Consider the following 17,183-nt stretch of genomic DNA (forward strand, 5'->3'; position numbering starts at 1 on the left):
CTATAGTGCTATAGCGTGATTGTAATGTAAAGGTAATGTTTACAAGAACTGCATTCACGGTAAACACTGCATATGTTGGCTCAATCGGAAATTACCTTTACATTTCAATCACGCTATAGCACGGAACTTCTGCGATACGGATTGAATCGAACCCCAAGTGAATCTATCACTTTTTTATGTACATCTGCCCTTCATGTACTGTTAAGTATGAATAGATCAAAACCTTTTGTGGCTTCTTTTGTTTAAATGTTAATTTTATGGTTTAAGCACCAGTTGGACCTACTTTGATCATGCAAAGGACCATGAGACCTATGGTTCCATTTGGGGCATTGCGGGAAAAATGTCAACTTCCAGGAACTGTATTGCACTTTGTATTGCATCAGTGCTTAATGTAATGTAATTTCTGAATCTTTATGAATGTAGGCCTACATCAGGTAACTGCCAAAATAATGGAAACACTTGAGTACAGTAAATGAGGACTACAAAGTATATTGAAAGCAGGTGCTTTCACACAGGTGTGGTTTCTGAGTTAATTAAGCAATTAGCATTCCATTATGCTTTGGGTCYTGCTGGGCAGGCCATTATTTCAGCCATTATTTTGGAAACCATGGCTATGCCCCCATAGGATGACAATGCCCCCATCCACAGGTCACTGAATGGTTTGATGAGCATGAAAACGATGTAATGGTTGTCTCAGTCACCAGGTCTCAACTCAATTGAATACTTATGGGAGATTCTGGAGTGGCACCTGAGACAGCATTTGACACCACCATCAACCAAACACCAAATGATGGAATTTTGCGTGGAAGAATGGTGTTGCATCCCTCCAATAGAGTTCCAGACAACTGTAGCATCTATGCCAGGGTGCATTGAACCTGTTCTGGCTTGTGGTGGCCCAACGCCCTATTAAGACACTTTATGTTGGTGTTTCCTTTATTTTCTCAGATACCTGTATGTTGCATTTCATGTATTTTAATGTAGTCTTGTACTCTTATGATGCCTTATCAATTGGCTTATGAATGATTAATAAAGTAGGATTGTGTTGTATTGTTACTTGATCAAATTATTTTAGATTGATCCAAATGTCAGAGGTAATTTCAAAACAGTTGAAAAGATAGGCTTCCAAAGCGAACTGCATTTTCTGTTTAATAAAAAACAATATATTTTCTAAATAAATATAGTTAATAGTTACACTAAAAACAAAAAAAAGATGTTACTACTGTAAAATGGATAATTTTACAGCACCAATAAATATATTAATGTGAAAATATACTAAAAATGTGTCTGTACATGATACAACAAACAAAAAAGCATTTCTGACACTGACATACAAATAGAATGTTTCTTTTTTTCATAAAAGGGCAGAGAGCATCATCTCCTTCTACTGCTCCTGGTTCCCCACTATACCAAGTCATGTTCTGGCCTAAACTGGGCTGGCCAGAGTCTCAGTCTCTCACTGTGGAGTTTGCCGAAGATGACCAAGGTCAGTGAGACGCCCTCAGTCCTCCTCATGACGTGTCTTCGGGCACTCAAGTGCAAAAACACATGTCCCGACTCGAGCTTAAAACTGCAACGTTGGCTGTGCGTCTTTTCACAAACATGTTTGTGGCAGGGTTTGTTTGTAACAAAATCAAGACACATTCTACCAGACCTTCTAGCCCAACAAAACATACAGTATCAAATTTTCAGGAATGTTGAAGTTTTATCTTTCTGTTCTTTTTCCCCTTCTTTAAAAAAAAAGAAATACGTCTACAGTTTTCAATGTTTTCCATGGCCAAACAGATTGGTGATAACATTGCCAGGTGAAGAAGTAATATCAATATCAACCATAACACTGTATATAAATATATAAATTAAATGCACAGAAAACTGAAAATATTCTAGCATTATAAATTAGATGTAGTGTACTAGACAAAGGGATATTAGGTAAGTATATACAGATCGTTATTTTTTTCCATAATGGACTATTCTTTCATGTATGTGTGCAATTATATCTTTGGAAAACAAATGAAGACATTAAACAAAGCAAATAGAGATCATTGATTTTGACAGTGGTGAGTTGAATGCCACTGTTCCTTGGCGGAAGATGGAATCAAGTTCAGTATTCTCTCGTCTCCATATATACCTACATTTAATATCCCTTTAGAAGTATTCTCACACCGAGTCCTATCTGGTGTTAGTCGATACGGTGGTGACAAAAACTTAACCCCATAAAGGAAATAGTTATGCCTTCTGACAGTTCTCCAGACCTTCAGAGGTCTGAGGAGAAACATGCTCCCGTTGCACCTCTCAGTGAAGTTATGGTCACAATTTCGCTTCGTTTTTATATAGATATATTTAAGATACTCATATCCACAGCAGACCAACATCCAGTGAAGTGTTACATAAAATAAAATAAAATGTATTCTGACAAAAACTCTCAGTCCTATCCACGCGAAGGCCCAAACACCCTGGAAACTAAACATTTGTCCCATTCACACGCCAGACAGTGGCGCATTCGTTCACTTTATAATGTCTCATTTTTTATAGCAGCAATACACATTGTCATTGTCCTTTTAGAATATATATATCTTAGAAATATACAACGGCATGTTGTTATCTCAGTCTCTCTCCATCGTTCACTCTTGCTCGTTATTTCTTGCATCATTTTCTGTCCATCCAGGGAATGCGTCCTCAGGTTTCAAAGTGCTGTGCCAAGAAAATATTCCTTCATTTTCATTGTCCCCCTCTCCCTCTCCTCATCTCATCTCCTTGGTTTGTCACATCTGTGGATGACAAGACATGATAGACAGTAGGTTAGAAAATGGGCAACAAATCCTCCTCCCAGCAGGGGTGTAGCCTTGAGCCAATCACATCACCGCAAATGTGGAAAACTCCTGCAGCCCCTCCCTCTTCCTCCCCTGACCCATGACCAATTGGAATCATGTCGCTGGTCACCCCACTCATGTGTGGCTCTCTAAATCCAGCACACTGTGTGGGGGGCCCCTAAGGTTCAAAGGTCAGGGATGTATATAGTAGTGTCAAGGGAGGTCATCAACACAGGGCCTTGTGGGAGTTTCACCGGAAGCAGTCAGATCTCCATTGGGCCACTGACTGAATACAGACGTTATTTGCAACCAATGGAGATGGAGTTTTAATCCCCGATTAGTAATTGAGTTTAGGGCTTCGCCTCGTAGGAGTTATGAGTAGGACCATTAGAAACGAGCAGCATGGACACCAGCTCTACATTCACTCAATTAAGAGCCTGTTGGGTTCACGGTTACGAACCAAGGGAAACACTTTCCCTTTGAGTGTTAGTGTCATGCATGAGTTAGTTCTGTCTTGAGTCCTGTACTGTGCTGACTTATAAACATGTCTGTCCATTTGTGTGATCAAGACTGGTCGAAGTTAAAAACAACAATGGACGCTAAAATTCCCCTCCTACGCAGGTGGTTATATATATCCATGTAGTGATGGGAAAGAGATAAGGAGACTATGTTGGGAGATGATAAGTAGGATGTTAAGTGTGGGTCAGAATAAATGGGCATTACTACAGACTGACCAAATATGGTGCGGACTGTCTCACACACATAAAACCCAACCCCCTACACACATCTTGCTTGGTGCTAGAATTTAGTATATATAATATAGATACTGCATTAATATGAAGGGAATCTAAAGCGAGAAACGAGCTGTTTTTTGTGTATTGTCTAGTTTAAGTGTCTACCATGCAAAGGGAATACACTACACTAGCTAGCTATAATATACTACCTTTATAGAACACACGATAATAGAGTCACAGTTCTAACATCAAGGATGATGTTAAGAAGAGTATCAGAATATTACGCACGACAACAGACAATACAAACACACTTACAAGCAAACATAGTCCCACACAATTCTCTATACAAACAAAAACATATTCTATAAGCAAGTGAGAAGCATGCATTTCTCAGCAGGAGAAAGAAAATCAAGCAAGTGACAGAAGTGCAAACAGGTGGATGGATGTAGATGAATGGAGTATAGATCAAGTCACGTTTTTTATCATAATATTTCGTAAACAAACCTGCAAGTTCTTTCGTTTAACTGAAGTTGTCTGGACTTGCAGTCTAATTGTGTGAATTTGCAGGAACATTTACAGGTGAGAGGGTCCTGCACAAACAAGCGCTTTCTTCTCTCTGAGCAAGGCTCACAGTGGCTGCAAGGGAAGCAAAAAGGGAGAGAGAGAGAGGTCTAAGCTATAGAGCGTATCCAGCTATAGAGCCCCCGCCCCAACACACCAACATTGGACAAACATTTGAGCAACATTAGCTCAATACTTCTGCAGCCGCTGGGTGGTGTGAAAGTTGTTTGAGGTTGTGGAGCATTGTGATCGGGTTAGAAAGAGAGCACGTGTAGACTTTTCTACACACATGGGCCTCATCATGCTTGCATACACTCACACACTCTTTCATTCATCCTCTCTAATGGCATGACAAGCACATGTGTGATTGGGTCTATGAAAAGCAACATTGAATGAGATTTTTTTTTACTTATACACACATGATCCTGTATACACACACACACACACACTAACAGCCACACACACAGACACACAAAACAGGTGCAGGTGATAAGGTAAAGTCCACAGCAGAAACAAAGAACACATAGCATTTGCTTCCCGATCCATCCAATGACATGCTCACAAGGGAGCAGCCATCTTTAAAAACCCATTCCTCCCAAAAATCTGCCTATATTTCCCACTACAATTACCCTACAGACATGCTCACATGATTGCCACAAATTAATGGGATGTTAGGATGACATTAGAATGATGGCTTGGCTGAGTAAGCGCAGGCTCGGGCACAATGTAAGGATTATAAAATACAGATCAAAGACAATCTAATCGTATTATTTTCACAAGCCTAGTTTAAAGTCAAAGTAGATGCCGTCGCTGGTGCTTAAAGATGCAGTATCTTTTATGGAGGTGAACATGTGAGACAAAACGAGGACAGAGACAGGGGAGTGCTGTGATGCATCAGACGAGATGAAGCTACGCTTTGTCTCAGACAACTCAGTTGGCCGTATTTCTACTAGCTACGTGAGGTCAGATCACGCCTGCGTCACGTTCAAGACCTTCCCGTCTAAAAGCATGAACAAAGCAACCCAAAGCAGCCCTTTTCGGGGGTACCAATCAAGGTGACAATAACTCTAATCAAACATAAACTGAGCCAAGCCTGTCTGTACTTAAAGTAACCAAACCAATTGACACTATTGTGGTAGAAATTTAAGAAAATAGTGTTGGTTCATCCACCTATCTGCTAAAACAAAAGGCAACAGAGAAACAGAGAACAAACTCCTAGCAGCATGTAGACTCAACATGGCATCGACCCTGCTGCCATGGATTAGTGAGGGGTGGTAGACAGCCATGCTTCATACAGACATCATCATTACCTGACAGTTCTCCCTCACGTCAACTTCACATTACTGCCCTCGCCATGGACTTAAGTGGTGCATACGCCAGACAAAAAAAAAGGTTTCTTTAAAAAAATGGAGCCTCCTCATTCCAAACAAAAAGAGGTTTGCATTTTACAAGATACAAACAAGTTCCTCCAAAATCAAGCCAACCATCAAGAGAGACATAGTGCCCATGTGCAGACACGCCACAGAAGAGGCGCTGGCATAGGCCTCAGACCTCATCGTGCCAGTGTCTCTCTCTTTCTTTCTCTTTCTCTTTCTCTTTTGGTCATTGCCCCTAGAAAATAGAGAACAGGGCAAAAGAGAAAAGACACCTAAGTGGAGGCAGGGACAATCATACAGAGTTCAATCAATAGAGGTTAGGCCAAAGAGGAGACAATCAATCAAGTCGGGCATCTCCCTTCTAATCTAGCAGTGGGATCGATCCCTGTTTGAACGTGTGTGTGTGTGTGTGTGTGTGTCTCAATGTAAATGCGTGTGTCAATGTAAATACATCCACTGTTGCCTTTGTAAATCAGTCTATGCATATCAAGAGTTCAATTTTCGGCTGGCATTAAGGCAGTACTACTGTGAAATGCGCTTTAGTTTGCAATTTTGTCATGTAAAAACTAGCGCACTTGCATTTTCCGGCCCTAACGCCAGATTCGAAAATGTACCCGTTTTATATCAGCACGCTTGCGCCAAGATGGGAGAGGTGGAAATATTTAAGGCGTGTCCTTAAAAACATGATCCAAAGTGCTAATTTCAGGCAGCGCTGGTAGGGATATTTAAGACCAACCAAAAGCTGGTTTTAGCGGTAACGCAGTTGGTTATGGCATGAATGTTGACAGAGGAAACTCAGTGATGCACACTGCCAATATGCGCATGGAACAAGAGTAGCCTAATGTTCCTGTATACTTTGTATCTAGAAACATTAAAAAAAACATTATGTTTTATTTGGTTAAAAATAGCCTCCCCTCCTCTCAATGAAGGCTTTTTTTAGTCCTGCCCAATGCAATCGTGAAGTAGTCAAGACTGTCGATAAAGGGTTTGGCTCCTGAGACAACCTGGAAATAAATCTTAATCACCAAAACTTTATTAAAATATAAAGTTTGAAAGGAGTAAAACAGTGAGCTGACATTCCCTTGTTATCTATGCATTGTAGGTAGGCCCACATTATTTTAGCCATGCAAGTCCAATTTTGGATGTGTGTAAACCCTTCTCCATGATGTGTCATGCCCATCATGAAACAAGAGATGAGAACCTCATTGAATACCGATGAACCTCGTATTTAGAAGTTATCTGTAACCTATAACAATTGCCTGTTTTCTGTTTCATATGTTCAAAACCCAAGCCCTACCTGGTCTTTAGTATTATGTACAGTATGCATTTGAGTGAATGACTGAGGGTATGTCTGAGCTCATGAATGGCCTGTCTTTTCCCTGCACCCCACCCTGGCCTGGCTAGGGTGAGCTGTCTGCCTACGTGCTGGGTGGCAGGCAGAGGTGTGTGTGGCACAGCGCGGGGACAAGGCTCAGCTCAGCCTCATGACAAATGGATTTGATTTAGCCCTCTCAGGTAGCTAACATGATCCCATCTCTCCTCCACTGATCCATGGGGCTTTAACCCTGCGTGGTTCTTATCCAATTAAAACAAGGGACGTCCTCTGACGTGCCAGCTGCAACTGAGGTGGCTAAAGACATGTACACACACACGCGTCTCACACACACACACACCCCTGCATCAACACTGACAGTCAGTCTGTTTCCCTCCCTCCACACTGCCTGTAACTAACCACGTCCACTGCGTCTCCGTCTCCAGGCTCATCCACTATTTACAACTTTAAAAAAAAAAATGGGTGAACTGAATGACACCTGTTGCAATGATTACAGTGTAGAAGTAGCCACGAGGGCCGAGGGTCAGGCATGAGCAACTGGAGCTAAGAAGAAGGCTGCTGGGCAGCCTGGCCAGTCGCGGGTGGTCTGGCGCTAGCTAACTACCTCAACCCAACTGTTACAGCCACACAGTAAAGCACTAAACCAACCGCCATAAAACAAACAGACTCTGGGAGGAAGACAAAACTGAAACAAACCCTGTAAAAAAAGAGCTTAATTGGACCAGTAAAGATAGAGAAGAGAGGCTGTTTTCCCCATAAGGTGTGCTGCTAGTCCTCTAACTCCAAAAAGGTGTGAAGGGAACGTGGAGAACTAGGCCTCTACCTCCCCTCCCTCGCTATGTTAAAAAGAGAGAGACAGGGCTATGTGGTGTGGTGTAGGAGCCTATGAGGTGCTGATAATCCCAATCACTAGTAGAAGGCAACCTAACACTTCCTCTCACCACCCTTTAAAATGATCGACTCAGTCCTATCAGCAGGAGCAGGGCAGCTGCTGACTTCTCAGTGCAGCAGGGGTAAAAGATACTGTAGCTTCACCGTTACTATTAGCATTAGCATTAGTGCTACCCCACATTGTTGCTGGTACCACAGTGTCTAGCTGGCTTCTTCTCATCTGCATGTTGCCAATCAAAATGAGGAATACTGAATACATGAATACTTATTGGTTCGGGAGGATTAGGTCCCAGCCCTCTGTGTTAAGTTAAAGTGTCTGTGGGAACGGGTTGATGATTGGTTGGGAAACTGGTCAATCAAAATATTCAGATATTTTGGGGCTGGCAGATAGAGTTGTTTTGACAGTTTGAATATCAGAGTGGAAGCCAAACTGAACACAGACAGCTCCCTCCCCTCGTCCCACAAATAACTCAACAATAACAACGCAAAACATGTACTTACTTTTCTTTCTTTGCCTTAACTTCTGGCTTTGGTCTGAAATTAAGAGGAAAATGGAGAACAAAACCTTTAGCTTTATATTTAGCTTTTTATTAAAGGCCCAGTGCAGTCAAAAACATGATTTCCTATGTTTTATATATATTTCCACACTATGAGGTTGGAACAATACTGTAAAATTGTAAACAATTATGATAATYCCCTTTTAGTGTAAGAGCTGTTTGAAAAGACCGGCTGAAATGTCAGCCTGTTTTGGTGGGATGGAGTTTTGGCCTAAATAATTAGTTAATAGACCAATAAGAAAGAGATTTACAAATCTCTCTGCCAAAAATAGCTAGTTTTCAGTTTTCCCCTCCCTACTCATAACACTCCCAGACAGTAATAGCAAAATAAGAAGCTATTTTTGTTTCTTTTTGAACATTTAAATTGAAAACAATCACAGTAAGGTACTTAATTATTACCCAGAAATGATTTGATATTGAGATAAAAACAGCTGCATTGGACCTTTAACCAGTAAGCAAAACAGTGAAGCCTGAAATCATTATAGACCTGAGAAAAGATTCTTACCTGCATTCACACTTTCGATGTTCTGTGAAACTTAACTGAAAATTATGCTGCGATACTCTCTGTTTCACTTGTATTACCTGTAGAGAAACATAAGATATGAAACATTAAAATTCACATTGAAAAAGGGTCAATCCACCCAAACCAAARCAACCAAGGAATGGAAGAGAGAAAGGACACCGAGAGATACGGAAGAGAGAGGGGGTTGTAAGTGATAGGAGAGAGATGGGAGAGAGAGGGTTAAACAAATCCCCTGTTCACCGGTCCCGGCGAGAATTGGAGTTGGTGCTTACCTCCATGGTAACATTTTTTGTTTCCGTGGGGACACACTCGAGCGCCTCGTCGTTGCAGCATCCGGCGCAGCGCATGAGCACCACGCACGAGGGGATGTAGGTGTGCTCAATCTCATCTGGATACTCCTGGAAGATGTCCACCAGCATCTCCCGTGTCCGACACATGCTCTTGTTATACACGTCCATGAACGGGACCACTGCAGGAGGAAGAGCAGAGGGAGAACATCAGTACTGCTTCCTTCTCATCCTCACTGTGCCATAGATAACTGTCAGTAACAGTAAGATTCCTTGAGGAGAAGACAGCAACATCAGTGGCAACCCTACCACAAAACTGCTATACTGTAGAGTACAGCACATCCAACCTCTCCACATTGTAAAACTCTCCAATGCATTCTCTTTCATCCTTCTTTCCTCCCTCATTCCCCAGTTGTGTGCCTTTTTCTCCTTTATCCTAACTCTCCATGCCTCCTCTATTTCCTATTTCCCTGTCATCCCCCCCATCTGCTCTGGTTCCGCTTGGCAGTGGAAGAGAGTACTTGTGTGCCTTTGTGGTCGTCAAAAGGTACAGGCATTTGTTTCCTGAGTGGTTCCCATTACTAAAGCCAGCTTAGCAGATAAACAAAGCCACATATATATGGCTTCAGATGCAACAAAGAAGACTATTGTGCTGACAAGGATCTTAATGTCCCCCAGCAAAACAAAACAAAATCATGTCAAACCTGCGCATGTGCTCACAGCTGTCTAAAGCCCACCTAGGGCTGGGCGATATGGCCAAAATATTATATCACGCTATTTAAAAAATAAAATGGACGGTATTTTTAGTTTTTGATAATAATAAAAGTTTAACATTTGCTTTATGAGTAGTGAGTGATCCTAGGGTGGCAACACATACATTCTAAGTGATTTCAATGGGTCTTTCTCCTTTGTTATTGTTTTATACTGTTCAATTCAACTTCAACCAAAACAAATTTCAGCACTTTTATCATTTCTGCATTTCCTGCACTCAGTTGTAGTGGTGGAGAAAGTACCCAATTGTCATACTTGAGTAAAAGCTTTGATACCTTAATAGAAAATGACTCAAGTAAAAGTCACCCAGTAGAATACTACTTGAGTAAAAGTCTAAAAGTATTTGGTTTTAAATATACCTGTGTATCAAAAGTAAATGTAATTGATAAAATCTACTTAAGTATCAAAAGTAAGAGTATAAATAATTTCAAACTCCTTATATTAAGCAAAACAGATGGCACCATGTTCTTGTTTTTTTTATTTACAGATAGCCAGGGGCACTCCAAAACTGTTGGAATCATGGAAATAGAATGACTGTTCTAATTCTATAGTTAGAATATAATAGTTGGCACTTTGAATACAGTGTTGTTTGAGATGACAATGAATTAAAATGCCAGGGAGGAGTTATTGTGACAGGGTAGYAACTAAAGTGTTGATAAGTGTTTCCTAGGGGACCCTATAAGCTGGCTACATTGCATGTTCTCTTAGCTACTTCATGTAGCTAATATATTCTTGCTTTGTATATTCATCTTTGATTTAGAAGATACTGTTGCACAAACAACATGCTGATTTAGATCTACACCATCACTGGTATTATCAGGCTGTATTAGCTAGCTACGTTTGCTCTTACTCGGTACATTTATCAGCTAGCTATTAGCATTAGCGGCTAACAATTAGCATCTCACAAGATTTAGCGCAACTTGTGAAGAAAAGACAAACTAGCTGTTTGCTGATGTTCGAAACACAAACTAATAGAGTCATTATAGAACGCTAGTGGATTTATATTAAGAAGCAAAGTGAAAACAGCATTGTTATCATCAACGGTGCTGCATCGACCATGCAGACTTAACGCAAGTGTCTCGAGGTTGATTAACCTCAAATGCGCTCCTTGAGTGACAGGGGGCGTGGCTAGGTCTGTGTGGAAAGTGGCCCGGAGAGAGATGACTCAACATTTTTTTTTTTAAGTAGCAAGTAAACTATAAAAATTGACATTACACATAGCATATCACATTTAACAAACCAAACATTCAAATACCGGTATAGAAGGTAAAGTAAAAACCCAAACCGGTTCCTGCATCAATACTGGTATACATGTATCATCAAATAAGGTATACAGCCCAGCCCTAAACCACCACACATTCAAACCCACACACAGGGACAATTACAACACATCCACACGTTTAAGCTACATGATCTGAGCTCACTCACACGCCATATACATACAACCCAAAAATCCTCAGATGCTGACTAACCCTACCTTTCTCCATCTGAGAATAATCCCCCACCCTCCATCCTATGGACTGGTTTCCCAGTGACCCCGTCCCCCTCCTGACCCCCAGGTCATCCGAGCAGCCCATGACCTCAGGCTGTGCGGTGCCAGGGTTCACCTTTGACATGTGACCCCCGGCAGCCCACCCCTTAACCAGTCGGCCTGGTTAGTTACGTCCTAATGCTACAACAACATCCTGAAACACCACTGCCTGCCGTAGCTGGCTGTTACTCCTTCTCAAACCATGCACCGCTGCTGCTAGCCCCTGGATGACCTGCCTGGTCAGCAGATGCAGTGTCCACTACCTCCCTTTATCCCTCCKAGCACCTGCTCTCAGAGGAGAAGCCCAGGCCCAGGCCAGCATGTAGGCCTGTGGAGGGGGGGGGGGGGTCCCAAGGTCACTAGCCCAACACATCTCCCTGTGCTGTTCTGGCTCTGCGGAGCCCCACAGTCTCCCTCTGCACAGCTGCTGCTTCACACTCTGTCTAGCAGCGTTCTWGTACCTAGGCAACATTTGTTTTAATGTGATTGTGTGAGTATGTGTGTGTGTGTAAGCCCATTAGAGCAAGCTTGACGTCTTAGCCTGTCATGCACATTTATTCCATGGTAGGCTATGCATCACGTTTTAAAAAGGCAATGCAGTTTTGCCTCCCTGAATTATGTATATATAATTTCCATAATGTAATTGCATGCACAATCATTTTTGTTATGTCATTAAGCCATGCATCAATGTATGGAATTAGCTTATTACACAGCAAGACTCCAATACATTCTATTTAGGTGACAAGTAATATAGCCTCTTCTGACCAAATTCACAAGCAACCACCACAGACACAAGCACATATAATGACAACTCCCCTTCACAGAAAATATCGAGGGAAATCTGAGGGAAAGCAGACATGTCAAGAATATGTATATTAGAATGAATGCAATATGCTGTGGTGCCAGATACACCCTTGTTATATCGATTACATATCCTATAGGATATATCTAAACCCATGCGTAAATCTGTGTGAGTGTTTGTAAATGGTACGCATGTGGAGTATTTCCATTCGCCTCACCCTTTGCTCATTAAACATTGGTCACAAAAGCTTTCTATGCTCTACAATAGTAATTTGAATGACAGTCAGACTTTGAATAACTGTACTTTTCCGTAGTTGGAATATACTATTAAGTTTATTTGTTCTGTCTCCACAAATATAAATATTATATTTTGTATTTACAAATTCTAATTCTGTGTTTGACTATTCTCTAAAAAGTTACTTTTAAAACACTAATAACTTATCCATGTAGGGGAAATAAACCGTGTCGTTTTAATCAACACCTTGCTTTGTGTATGGGTATSTGAATCATAGATGGGMAGTGCTGGGCTGYACAGAGTTTGCTATACTCTCATTAAACTGATATTGAAACTCCTTTAGAAGCCTCAGGAAGCTAATCAACACYACAAGGTCCTCAGCCCTGGGGCTGTCCTCGCTATGGATCCCGTCTCATGTGAGAAAGAAAGAAGAAAAGACAACAACGAACAAGGTGAGGGAAGTTGGAGACGCCAGAAACCCTGGAAACTATGTGGAGTGCCTCCACTAAAGCAGTGTTTGAGAGAGAGAGCAGTGACCCATCGCTGTGATGGCGGAATACTGGTACAATGTTATAGTGAATGGGGAACATGCATGCTTCTACTGGGGCACAAAAGGATGTAGTTGGTGCAGGGGAGATGAGATTTAGAGGATATGGATATTCTGTCTCTGTGTGTATTTTGAGATTGAGTGTGTCTTAGTGAGAGTATGTTTTGAGGGGAAGTATTGTTAACATGCGGGACTGTGTGTGTGAGAACTGAAGCGAGAGAGGGTGGAGGTTCTCTGTATCTCGCTCTCTCTCTCTGTGTGCGTGTGAAATGAAGGTCAAAAGCCGCTCACAGGTGTCAGAGAAGAGGAATGGAGTCACTGCCCTTGTGCTGAGAATAACAAACAACCACAATTCAATTTCCGTGTTTTCTCTGCTGAGGACCAGTCCCTGACGTATCACAGTGAGTAACCTGTCTGTGTCCACTATTGACTAACATGGCTAGCCTTGAACACAGCTAACAAGTGAAACACACTCTGTCACTGTCAATAAACAAACATAACCATGCATACATGCTTTGTCCAATATAAATGATACAATCTGACCATGTGTTTACCATGTTCCCAAATCACAAGAGAAAGAAAAAGGCAAAATAAAACATGAATTCAGCAGTGGCCTTGAATTCATGCAGTAACCTTGTCTGTTAACATATAGAAGACTATTTGGATCAGACACACTTTTATGGTAATTCCAAAGTCCCAAGTACAGCCTTTCACTCAGGGACTGACCACTAAGACTTCAATATAGTACAATTCGGTCCTATATGATACTCATAGGTACTCTCACTGATAGAGAGGGAGCATTGACACAATGTAAAGATTTTGTTATGACAATAGCCATGTGCAAAAGCCATGTGCAACAGCCAATTTGTCAAAAACTAATTTTCATTGAAGGCATAAACTTGAAAAAGTCTGCTCTGGGAAAATTCAGATTCAGAATATGTCCACTAGGTGGCTATACACACACCAAATCCCCCAATAAAGGTAAACACTGAGAATAAACTTCTACAATATTGCACTTGTAATACATTTGTACATTCGGCACTTACCATCATTTTTACTCTTCTCCCCGTTCTTGGGTATGTGGGCTGTCTGTAAAAATGCAAACATGTAAGCCATTAGAGCAAGCTTAACGTTTTATCCTATGTCATGCAAATTTTTTCTATGGTAGGCTATGCATCACGTTTTAAAAGGCATGGCAGTTTTGCCTCCCTGAATTATGTATATATAATTTCCATAATGTAATTGCATGCACAGTCATTTTGGCATGTCATTAAGCCATGCATCAATGTATGGCTTTAGCTTATTATACAGCAAGACTCCAATACATTCCCCCTTTATTATGACAGCTAGCCTACTTCATTGAATATTTTCCCGCCTATGTGCAAGTGAAGAGAGAAAATGGCATCACAGCAGCGCTTCAGTCACGTTATCACCTGACGTAGACTGTTGCAATAGCTCTTCAATATTGCGTGAGAAAGAAGCCGATTTAATTTTATAGATGAAAGACAGTGAGCTGGGTTGCCCATTMTTAGCGTTTACTGGTTGTACTGATTACCATAAACATTTGAGCGAATGTTTTAATGAACAAGGCCTAAGTTTAATAGAAACGGGATATTATTAGCCTTGAGTACGGAGTGAAATACATGTTGACACTTTATACCCTCTGCGACCAGCTAGCCTATTCGGTTAGGGGCCAACAGGTTTGCACTATCCTTGCGCTCTCACGAGACAGGTCGTCTGGACTTTGCTTTTCATTACAGTAGACTAGTCTACAAATGAAAGCAAATACATTGCCAATATTGGAATCAACCCACTGGACACACACATCAATTCAACCTCTATTCCACGTTGGTTCAACCAGTGTGTGCCCAGTGGGAATAGTGACATTATGTTGTCGTGATTTTATTACAAAGGAATCCAATTGAATTATGTCTTTGTCGTAATTTTGGATTATGCTAGTGTAATGATGCAACTCATTTCCCTTTTACATCACTCAAAATTCCGATTTAGCCTATCCTACTATTTTGTTGACATTAATGCCAGGTGCATTGTGCATTTTCAAAAGTTATAATATAATAGCCTAATAATAATAGAAAATACAGCGTTAATTGGATAGGCCTATGACACTTTTTCCTAAAAGGACCAAAATGTATGTCAAACGTCAGGATTAACAATTCAACATTTACATAAAACCTCTCTTTAGGCCTATGATTCACAGAAAGTGAATACATTATAAGTGACCTACGGACCTAGCAGCAAGTGACGAGATTGAGCGACAAGGGCGATCACCTCATTAATGAAACATGAACAGCATTATATTCCTAATTCATCGGACGCATCTGATCCCCCTCCGATTTAAATATAATTCTCACCTTAACTGCATACAAATGAAGCTGAAGCAGCGCTGCAAATAATAATTGTACAAAACTGCCAATGTTCATGATTGTAATTCCGAAGGTGAGTTGGACAGTTGTACTAAAATTTCAGCTGTCGTTTGGATCAGACACAATAATAAAGAAAAAACAGGGGAAAAAATTCAACAATTTCTTGATAACCTTGGTTATAGTAAAAATCTAATCCATCCAAACATGGCAGATGTGCCACCTGAGAGGAATCCTTTTTAATTTTTTTGTATTGCAACCGCCTCTAAGGAATCTCAGAGAATAGCCCCAAAGAAAGGTAACATCCAAAATGCGTCGGTCATCCGGAGACTCTTCCAAGATTTCTATTCTACATCCACACTAGAAACCCCATAATGGACTGAACATCTCCGTCCTATTATCTGCTCACCAGGATGACAACTTTCACCAACTTCTGAATGCAACTTTACGCATTGCCTTCACCGTGTGAAAGCGGCGGTTGAGTTATTACAAATTGATCAGAGTAGTGTGAGCGTTTGCCGGTGCAAAGTGATCCGTTAGCAATCCTCCTTGAAACGGTCTCCCTTTCCTTGTCTTGATTTTTAAAATGTATTTTACTATGACTTTGTTTCTCTTCAAGGTTAGGACGTCCAGGCGCAGAATAGGGAGATCTTGTCATACACCTCCGTTTCTCGCTCGTGTAGCGCGTTTACTGTTCTATGATCATGAGCTATTGCCTTTAGCAATCGGACGTGTCTACAGTAGGATGATGCTTGCGCTCATTGGCTAGATCACCAATGTGGGCGGTACTGGTTGGCAGGCGAGGGGTGGTGGGCGCGCTCCCATAAAACATTTAACTGTGATGTTCACATGGTGCGAATTGATGAGTGTTTAAGTCACAACTTTGACTCAAAATATAATACATGACACGTTTAAAATGGTAAGTATTAAATGTCCAATAGTTAGTTGTGTTGTTGGTGCCTTTCATGGTCTCTTTTTGCCTTTCTGGCTACAATGAATCATTCAAAAGCTGCAAATAATAGTTTAGCGATAGCCTTTACCATTTTGTGGAAATATTATAATTTACATACTTTTTATTTTGCAACCAAAGGTGTTTGTATGTTATAAGTATTGGCAAGTGAGACAGTTACCATAAATAATGTGAAAATACCCAATTAGAATCAGGCTAGGCCAGGACTAGTGCAGGAATCGCTTCTGCACCTAAAGTTAACTTCCATCGCTTGGAGGTGGTGCACACATATTTTTAGTTCATCAGTTAAACAGAGATTGTAGCCTATATTGGACATTCGAGATGCCTGGATCTCTAAAAGGATACAGAGTACAGTATGTGAGAATATTCAGGTATGAAAGAGTGGAGAGGAACTTGCAATGGCCTGGGCTGTATAGTGTTTTGCTTTTGTTATATGATGCCTTATATGACACATGATGCCGAGTTCAGGAATCATAAAGGGCTCATTCCATAGCCTCATTATCATAGCACTTTCTAGGTGCTGAAAGTTGCAAGAAATTGTCCTTATTAGAATGTAAGTCAAACTTTAATAGGGGGACTGCATGAGTCTGTATGGATGTGATATCACACACACACACACACACACACACACACACACACACACACACACACACACACACACACACACACACACACACACACACACACACACACACACACACACACACACACACACACACACACACACACACACACACACACACACCGAGAGATAGACCGAGATACAGAGAACCTCCACCCTCTCTCGCTTCAGTTCTCACACACACAGTCCCACATCTCAACAATACTGCCCCTCAAAACATACTCTCACTAAGACACACTCAATCTCAAAATACGCA

At 41.2% G+C, this 17,183-nt stretch overlaps 1 protein-coding gene across 4 annotated transcripts; it reads right to left on the minus strand.

Moving 5' to 3' along the window:
• Positions 1–1,133: 1,133 nt before the first annotated feature.
• On the minus strand, positions 1,134–16,035 carry LOC111965312 (vascular endothelial growth factor A-A). 4 transcript variants are annotated; one of them, XM_023989401.2, is made up of 7 exons: positions 15,327–16,035; positions 14,001–14,043; positions 9,055–9,251; positions 8,765–8,841; positions 8,204–8,236; positions 4,046–4,177; positions 1,134–2,765 (listed from the first exon to the last, which is right to left on the minus strand). In XM_023989401.2, exons 1-7 carry the CDS (start codon positions 15,393–15,395, stop codon positions 2,744–2,746), a joined length of 573 nt encoding a protein of 190 aa, XP_023845169.1. In that variant the 5' UTR covers positions 15,396–16,035; the 3' UTR covers positions 1,134–2,743. The 4 variants fall into 4 exon arrangements, 2 of the variants coding, with proteins under 2 accessions (XP_023845169.1, XP_023845170.1); XR_002877501.1 differs by lacking the exon at positions 1,134–2,765 and adding an exon at positions 5,413–5,713 and having other exon boundaries at positions 4,091–4,177; positions 15,745–16,035; XR_002877500.1 differs by lacking the exon at positions 1,134–2,765 and adding an exon at positions 5,413–5,713 and having other exon boundaries at positions 4,091–4,177.
• Between the last annotated feature and the right edge of the window lie 1,148 nt (positions 16,036–17,183).

Source organism: Salvelinus sp. IW2-2015, linkage group LG6.1, assembly GCF_002910315.2.
Source record: "Salvelinus sp. IW2-2015 linkage group LG6.1, ASM291031v2, whole genome shotgun sequence".
NCBI lineage: Eukaryota > Metazoa > Chordata > Actinopteri > Salmoniformes > Salmonidae > Salvelinus > Salvelinus sp. IW2-2015.